General features: G+C 42.4%; 2 protein-coding genes across 2 annotated transcripts in view; one reads left to right on the top strand and one right to left on the bottom strand.

The window, feature by feature from the left end:
* Positions 1-699: 699 nt before the first annotated feature.
* Positions 700-4,921, bottom strand: LOC111981148 (protein Tob2). The gene is made up of 2 exons (XM_070449121.1): positions 4,727-4,921; positions 700-2,700 (listed from the first exon to the last, which is right to left on the bottom strand). Exon 2 carries the CDS (start codon positions 2,421-2,423, stop codon positions 1,206-1,208), a length of 1,218 nt encoding a protein of 405 aa, XP_070305222.1. The 5' UTR covers positions 2,424-2,700; positions 4,727-4,921; the 3' UTR covers positions 700-1,205.
* A 1,648-nt stretch (positions 4,922-6,569) lies between these two features.
* Positions 6,570-9,444, top strand: part of LOC111980310 (aconitate hydratase, mitochondrial-like) — a gene marked incomplete at its 3' end in the record, with an annotated part of 6,234 nt that continues 3,359 nt past the window's right edge. The window contains 3 exon segments of the mRNA XM_070449136.1: positions 6,570-6,649; positions 8,166-8,308; positions 8,570-8,828. Coding sequence (XP_070305237.1) covers positions 6,614-6,649; positions 8,166-8,308; positions 8,570-8,828 — 438 coding nt within the window.

Genomic DNA, 9,444 nt, shown 5'->3' on the forward strand with positions numbered 1-9,444 from the left:
AACCACAGGTTTTGTTAACATTCATAGTCCTGGAAATTGAAAAGGAAAACAGCTTTCATTATATGATGCTGGTCTCCCACTGGAGCAGCAACTGGAACAGAGATAATTAAGGGATTAAAGAGCAGGGGACCTAGCGTGAGCCTTTGGCTGCAACGCCACTAAAGTTCTACAGAAACGTGCTCCGGGTTTTAAAGTGTCAGTCTAAAGCCATTGCACCCAAGATGCCAAAAGGTGTTAAAACGTCATCGATGCCCCTGCCTTGCCATCCCTTTTTCCTCTCCTTACTCCCTCCTCATCCTCCTTTCCCTGCAGAGTAAGACCTCTCCTTCATAGTCAGTCACGCTAAGCCATTCATCACAATTCCCATTGCTTAGCAGCATCCTATTCCCCTCCAACAACGCCCGTTCACCTTCACACACTGCTGACAGATTCGGTCTGTGTGTGTGTCTGTGAGATTAGTACGTCATTATATCTGAAGACAAAGATCAACTTGCCTCACATTCACCAAGGTTCGCTGACCTCCCTGGCAGTAATTCTTCCTGTCATGACAGATACATTTCCTCATACCCTGCACATTAAACCCTCCCTTTTCCCAAGACACTACACACAGGCTCCCTTTCTAAGCATGTCCATAACCAGATTTCAGAACTGACAAATGGCAAATACTGATACCTCACGCCAAACCAATTCAGACATGTTTCAAGGCTCTAGTAATAGGCTCACTATATTCACAATGACCATAAGCCACAGAAGAGCACATTTAACACTTGTTAGCATGAATAAGACATCCCCAAACCCGCACAAACCCCTCTGTGCATTTTTGGTAACTAAGGCCGAGCAGATTGCAAAGCGCTAAGCTTTCTAAAGCCATTTTACAGGACATTGGTCCTTTTTCACAGCATAACTACCATACTGCTGTCAATAGACCAAAGCTGAAGGGCATTTTACTCTGCTGAACATTCAATGAAAATGATGTCTGTGCAATAGGAGGCTGGTTACTCCTCTGGTTAGAGAAACTGAAATCAAAATCCACAAAAAATCAAACATAAATGATATGGAAATAATCATATTGAAATATATAGTGGAGGTCGTAGTAGTAACAGAACTAATTCTACGCTATAGTATCACAGTAAGAACAATTTCCCCCCCAAAATACTTGAGCATTACTGCCCTACTGCTGCAACAGAAATACTCATAAGAAAGGCTTAGTTGGCCAGCACCACCGGCTGGAAGGCCTGGCTGGGATATTGCAGGTTATACCCCCCTARKCCCTCRACAAATGAGGGCTTCTCAATGTAAGAAATCCCACCGCTACCACCGATGATGCCAACAGCTGGACCAGGTGGGGGACTGGAGAATGGGTCAAAMGAGGGGTGGGAGTGGGRGGGGTGAGGGWGCTGGAAGGGGCTTGAGTGTGYWAGTATYYGCGGAGCATCGTTGTCAAAGTATASYGGCCCTGGGGATGRCGGGTAAACAAACTCTTTYGCATTYGGGGAGAGCTGGCTGGGYATCTGAGCCCCCAGGGAGTGCAGGGAGACTGAGAGGGGCTTGTGTTTCAGCAGCCCTGGGGGAGAGATGTTGGTGGGGGAACAGGCGAGCATCCTCTGTGGCGGGGGCATGCCTACACCCGAGCCGCCAGCCGATCCGGAACCGCCACACTTCTTCATCTTGGTGGAGCCAAATTTTGTGGCGGCGAAACTGGCCGTGGTGAAGGTGATGGGCTGCAGCGGTGGACGGGTGCTGGGAAGGGCAGCCGTTGGCTGCTGAGAGGGGAGGTAAGGGAGTCCCCCACTTGGAGGTGAAGGTGTGGATGTGTTAGAGGAGTGGGCAGTTGGGTTCGTGGGTGTGCTGGAGCTGGGATAGCTGAAAATCACTGGGCAGGATGAGGCCGAGAGGGGTGTGGGTGAGCTGGAGAGGGAAGGAAGCAGAACTGGAGATATCTGGGCTCCAATTGGAACAAACACCTGGGCCTCAGGGTTGAACCCTAAGCTCTTGGCCTCCTCTACCTCCATGTCCCCTTTACTCACTCCAKTTACTACTTCCACCATTTCGCCTTCCCCACCTAAGCCGGATGGATCCTCCAAGTACAGGACCTTAACGGCTCCCTTCTCCCCGATTTGGTAGGACACCTCATAGGGGTCGATCCACACACTCAGCTCAGGGGGGACATTGGCACGCACTTCKTCTGTGTCCAGTCCACTTCTCCTSGCAGCTAGRTCCACCACTGGGTCCCTGGGGGCCCCTAGGTGCAYGCAGCGGAAGGCAGAGCCCCGCAGAGGAGCTTCAGGGTACCAGTGGCCTTCATAGRGCGACAACAGTATCRGCTCCAACTCCTCCCCGAAGAGGTCAGCACGACGACGGGGCAGTTTGTTGTACAGGTAGGACACAATGAAATTCAGAGCTACCTTTACCTCTAGGTGCATGACTGTACCTGGCCAATGCAGTCTGGATAGCCAAGTATTCAAATCAAGCCCAAAAWGAGACWATAKTGGAACAGTTATCTCTGGCTTGTAGAAGTCTGATGTTTTCTTCTCCACTACATGTACRGCAGGTAWGTTGAAATCCGGCAGAATCTTTAAACCTCTTCCTGGGTGYTCAACATGGACAGACTTGGTGGCCAGGAGGKCAAAAAKTAGTCCAAKCAGTTGTTTTCAGTTGKCAGGTAACAKGACTTGWCAGGTAACGAGATGAGMAGTRCAACTGGTGGAAAAATAAAAACATGGTGTTATTTCTAGGAAGGTAAAAGGCAGACCAAATAGGTTCAACAGAAGGGATAATGAGTGAATGGGTTAGCCAGCCAACATGGAGGGGAGTAACAGATGCAGTGATTGAGGCAGAAAGCCATGATAATCTGCTTCTGCCAGATGCTTCACTACTCAGGATTACACAATTAGAGAAAGTTCCAAATCAAACAGTGTAGGTGCGAGAGTAGGCTGTGGGTGTACTGTTCACATGTAYGCATGTTTTGCATACTGTAAATGGCACGGTACAGGCTACAGTGCATAAAGGACACCATTTCCCACCATGCAGCACTATTAACYTCATCACAACACGTGCAATACAGTCCACCTACGCACCATAAACATTGCCCAGCAGCCAGGATTACCCAGCAAGCTAAATTTAACAACTGTATACTTGAGATCTACGAGAACATGGTTATAATGTATGCATCAACGACGATGAATGTTATATTGTGAATTAGATTAGCTTGAGCAAAAATATATAATTATTTATATGAGATATAGCTACTCTGTTTGCAGGCAGAACATTGCATCGACGGCTAGAAGATGGGCAAGAACAAGATGCAATATACAACCTGACTTCGCTTGTTATTTAAGACCGTGTTTTACTTGTGTTAAATCTATGAAGAAGCTCATTTGGAGAGGTGTGAAACCGTTCAATAGGAGATGTTTGGACATCTAGATGTGTATAAGCGTGTTTTACTTGTGTTAAATCTATGAAGAAGCTCATTTGGAGAGGTGTGAAACCGTTCAATAGGAGATGTTTGGAATATAGCAAACAAACTTTCACCTTTGACTACATTTAAACCAATGATAATGAAGTTTACAGTACATCTTCGAAAAGCACTAACCACCATAGTCATATCCAATATCATTCAATGTCTTTCCTACAAAGCTGTTCTTTCATCTTTTCTTATGCAGCTGGGACTTTATGTACAGTACACAGTAAAACCTGTCATGTATCAAAATGGATCCTAGTTGTTCATTTTGACAATTGACCTATAATGCATATACTGTATTAGTGAATGTGACATTATTCAACCACGAACATATTTGTTTGTCATAGATGTGTCCTACTACTAAGTAGACTACACAATCCAACAGTAGGTTACATGACCTAATCTGATAGTTGACATGTTATTTACAGTGCATCATCACCACCATAAAGCACACATCTGTCCACTCATCGTAACAATGTAGCAAGCTTATTCAAGTGAATACTATACTTGTATATAGTAACAGAACACATTCCTCTAAATAATTTATGGGCAGTAGACTAATAATAAATAATAGATTAAAGAGAAAAAGTAGCAACCTTGGATGTTGATGATAAGGGGTGTGAAAACAATGTCTACAATATGTAGGCAAACTTGGTTAACTCAAGCAAAATAGGCTACATACAGTAAAGCAATAGAGTGATGGTGTGCAATGACCGAGTAGCCTATATGGCTTTGAAGTGCCGTGGTGAAGCCTATCCCAAAGGTCCAATACTTACTTCTCTACGTGATGGCAATTCCACCTTTCAGCAATAAGGACACATATACTATTCTTCTAACAAACTGGAAGATCTTAATTTATGTACACTGCCAATTTGTAAGGAAACTAATAAAGTGGTGAATGTTGCAGTCTCATGTCATTATATCGACCGAGGAGCAGGAATACAACAGCTCAATAATAAATTGGTCCTGCACGAAAACAGGAATAAATGATCAGCTGTAACGTTATATGAGAAGAATAAACACAACTCGAATCTCAGATACGAGTCCGAATGGGTCTGTCTAAAAATAAAAACAGAATCTAAAATGGATGACAGAACCAATTACAGAGTCCGTTTCTCAAAAGGCAGGGCATCTTTGGAGAGTCCTATAGCCTCTTTGATTAAATCATGAGGATGCACCATCTAGCCAAATGTACGGTTATGGCAGATACATAAAAATGTATGTCAATGCCATACATATTTATATGCGGACGATGTGTATACTTACTAATGCAGCTTGTGTTCAGTTCCTGCGGTTTTAATTCCCGTATTTTACATTGCATTTGAAGGTGATGTGGCTTTTCAAAGTAGTTGTTTAGAGGCAGATATAATGTGGTGTGTTAAATGGGTATTGAAATGTACTCTCTTCATACGGTCTCCATTTCCACAACAGACAGCTTGACTAAAAACTGCCCGAGAAAACTTTACTGTTTGACAACCTTGCGCATTTATACAGGACCATTTCGCCCACACCCCCTATTTTGTGACGTTGGTCTGAATAGGGACTACTTTCTTCATACTATTGTAATGTATACAGTACTATCAAATAAATTCATACACACCTAGGAGAGAATAGTCGACCTTCAGTAATAAGCCTATAGTTTCAAAATAAGTAAATCATATGAAATAGGCTACGGGTTATTGAGGATTGCAAATGCTGGTAGATATGATTGAACATATTGGTATGAACAACGATGGTAAATAATAAAATGCATATTCTTTATTTTTCCCCACCTATGAGCCACACAATTACATCCATGGTTCTGCAAAACCAGAAAGCGAAATCCTAGTTTAGTTGGCGAACGGATATTTGTAACTCCAAGTAAGTACTGTGCCATTGCTAAAAATATAAGCGGTGATAGCAACAGAGTCCCTATTGGCTGAGAAGGGGGAGGACCCGTATTTTATTGGGCCGCAAGGGTGTCCAGTCAGCAAGTAAGTGATATGACGTTTTGCAGGAGTTGTGGGTAATGTCGTTCCAACCATATAGAGTACAGAAAGACAAGTTTTTTACAATATTTTCTCGAACTTCCCGCTGAGACTTGTTTTGGGAAATCATTCTGCAGGTGAAATTACATAAGGCTGTAAAGTTACCATGTAAGATTGGCATGGTTTCTACTTTTTTCTACTTTCTCCCCCAGAGTGAACCCTACTTTTCAAACATTAAGAATTAAGAATTGTTTTCTAACTGTTTATATAATTTTTTATGTATTTTTATTTTATTTTGTATGCTATATTTTTGAATGTGCAACAACAATCTATAGCCACATTTCACATAAGGAGAGTGATTAAAAAGGAAAATATGTGGACACGTCATTGGTCCAGGACCAGGACAGGTACTGGAAGAAATATACTGAGTAAGGAGTATTCTTGAAAGTAATTATATATACATATATATATATATTTTTTTTTTTATAGATTCCAAGTTCTCTGTCAAAATACCTTCTTCAGGACCTTCATTATATTACTGCTGTGCCACATCACAGTCATTGTCTTCAGTTGTTTTGTCAGACTATATATAGGCTACTATGTAAATAATTAATTAATTTGTATTAGTAAAACTCATAGCCGGCAGGTAGCCTTGTTGTTAGAGCGTTGGGCCAGTAACCGAAAGGTTCGTGGCTCCAATCCCCGAGCTGACAAGGTAAAAATCGGTCATTCTACCCCTGAACAAGGCAGTTAACCCACTGTTCCTAGGCCGTCATTATAAATAAGAATTTCTTCTTAATTGTCTTGCCTAGTTAAATAAAGGTAAAATAAAATAGCCCTTTTAAATTGTAAAAGTGCATCAACTGTATGCTAACTATGTGCATAGTTTATTATAGAGAGCGCATGGGTTCATTATAGGGAGCTGATGACAACAACCTTACAGATAAGTACTAAACAAAAACATTAACTCAATCATTATGTATATCTTACATTATTGGAACCACTTTGACAATTGTATGGAACTATTATATTTTGACATTGCGTTATTAGAGTCAGTCGTAAGGATTCACAGCGCTATACACTTGTAGGCAGTTTTAACACACCTGTCAGGACAAAAATAATAGACGCGTTTAAATTAGGGTTCCTGACGTCACCTGACAGCAACACAMCTTTGTCAGTGAACAAAATGGCGTCCTATTGTATGACTGTCACTCGGCTTCGGGTAAGTAGAACGTTATTTTATATTAGTAAATATATTCAACACTATGCATCAAGTGCAAATGTTCAGTTAAAAATGAATTACGAGATATTTCTGTCCACAACGATATTTTTTTTAAATCATCAATATTGTAAACAATCCATCTAAGCGGCTATGTCGTTTGGTCGCGGTCTAGACTGTTAACGTTACTAACCAGCGCTCCATGCAACGGCTACAAGTTAGTCTGGGAAGTGTACAATAACGCTTTATCTGTAATGCTGGTTTACAATACAATATGGTGTCGAAATGCAATACATTGGTAGCTTCAAATTGCACCAAATGTCCAGTTGTGTGCAAGGTGACTCAAGGTTACTGAAGTTAAGTGCGCACTTGTCTGGTTTCTACGCCTGATAACAGATTTAGTCAAATCACGGTGTCGGACAATGCGGCACCAAATATAGAAATTTTACTGAACATGATATGATCTAATGAAATTATCTGAATGGACACTGTCCAATACTGTTCTGCTACGTCTGTGAAAATATTTGACCAAGGGCCTGCTAATATGAGGTAGATTTATATTTGATTCGGCAAATTAACATTACTGATTTTTCTCAGTTGGTTGTGATATTCCATTTGCTTACATCTTTCCACTCTTGATAACTCATGTTAGACAGGCTGATTTACATCTTATTGAGGACGATTGGCTGTGTTGATGCAATGTTGAAAATCATAGCTAGGTTAGGCTACTTGAGCTGTCACAAAATTGGCTGTGCTAATGTGTAGGGATTAGGTGTCTCCTTTAGGGCTAAACACTAATTTACCCAACACTTAGGTTACTCATTCTAAACTTTAGGTGCTGTGTATTTTGGGAAAATGAGTGACAAGTAGCTGGCTGACAGATTTACTTAGTTAGTGTAATGCAATGATCTAGTCTTTACTTTATTAGTCTTGCTGTCAGTCTCCATTGTGTCGGAGGTGATGGAACATAAAAGTCACATGGAGATCACGCAGATTGTAGATGAGTCATTTTATGGTGGCCTTGTTTTATGTTGTTGTGTTTCTTTACTGTTTTTTTGATTGGGCTTTGGTATTCTTCAACCAGCATGAAAATCCATAATGTTGTCTGTCGGGGCCTCTGTTGATAATGCCAACATGTTTACTTGAAATGACCCCCATAATAACAGAGCCTAACACTTTGAACATGAGTCAAGTGAAACTGTATCTTCTCTGAGAGTATGACTCCTATATGTCTCTGTTTAAAATTTCTGGTCATTAGGCTATAGAGTAGGTCGGGAGAATTCAACTCTTACCCTACAATGTCTGGAACCTGCTGGTTTTCTGATCTACCTGATAATTGAACCCACATGGTACAGTAATGAGAATGCAGTGGAACTGGCTTTGAGGTTGAGTTTGAGGAGACTAGGTCTTATGTTTGCAATGATTAGGAACTTTAAAGCCCCTATCCTCTTCCATGATGATGAACATGTTTCCAAGTTTGATGTATCATTACTAAAAATGTACCCCCCCTTTCCTTTAGCTTGTCCTTGGAGAAGGGGCAAGGCGTCTCCATGTTTCTGCAGCTTTCAACGCCAAGCCCAAGGTGGCCATGAGCCGCTTTGAGCCTGGCACCAGCATCAGCTATGAGAAGCTGCATGAGAACATCGACATTGTGCGCAAGAGGTCAGTAGCTGCCTTTCCAACCTCACACCCAGCGCTCCTCAGTGTTCCTCTGTTAATAACCACTACTACTATGACATGCCCATTACAACTGCTCACTAAATCCTTTGACATGTTAGCGTGTTGACTTCTCATGTTCAGCCACACTGAGCTAACTTTAGATTACAAAGCATTTCTCCTAGTGAGTTAACCTTTTTAAAATGTATTTTAGAAGTTGAATTCTAACCACACTGGCCTCCAATCCCCGCCCTCCTCTCACCTCAGGCTCAATCGCCCCCTCACCTTGTCGGAGAAGATTGTGTACGGTCACCTGGATGACCCTGTGGGGCAGGACATCGCCAGGGGCCGCACTTACCTGCGTCTGCGTCCGGACCGCGTGGCCATGCAAGATGCCACAGCCCAGATGGCCATGCTACAGTTCATCAGCAGCGGCCTGCCCAAGGTGGCCGTGCCCTCAACCATCCACTGTGACCACCTGATTGAGGCGCAGATCGGAGGCGTCGAGGATCTAAAGAGGGCCATGGTCAGTAGGGAGCAGAGGAAACTCAAGGGCCTCTCCAGATGTTTTTGTGCTGTCCAGCTGATTTCTGTTGGCTGAGATTTAGGGGGTTCTAGAGGGATCATATTTTCCATGGTATCACGAGTTCCTAGGGGTAACCAAAAGTTGATTTAACTTTTATTTAACTAGGCAAGTCAGTTAAGAACAAATTCTTATTTACAATGACGGCTTACCATAAGTATTGCATTGGGGCCAAGATGACCCAAATGAGAGGGAATGTTGGTTAACTGCTACACACACACACAGCATCACATTATATTTTTAGACAAAGCGAAGCCCTGAGGAATATTTAGCATGGGTGACACTTACTACATCCAATTGCACAGAGGTCAAATTGAGGGACAGGGATTAAAGGGGAATTAATGTCTGCAGCCAAATATGTGCTGTGAAGGTTACATAAAGGGGACTTGAAAATAAAGGGGAGCCGCACACTCTAGGAGCTCAGATGCAAAAATGTAATATCCAACGTTTCGACAGCCAAGCTGTCTTCATCAGGGTGTAATTACAAACACTGCGTGATGACTCGTTTATATAGTGTCAAAAGACACACAGGTGTCTGTAATCATGGCTAAGAGTGGCC

Source organism: Salvelinus sp. IW2-2015, linkage group LG20 (genome assembly GCF_002910315.2).
Source record: "Salvelinus sp. IW2-2015 linkage group LG20, ASM291031v2, whole genome shotgun sequence".
NCBI lineage: Eukaryota > Metazoa > Chordata > Actinopteri > Salmoniformes > Salmonidae > Salvelinus > Salvelinus sp. IW2-2015.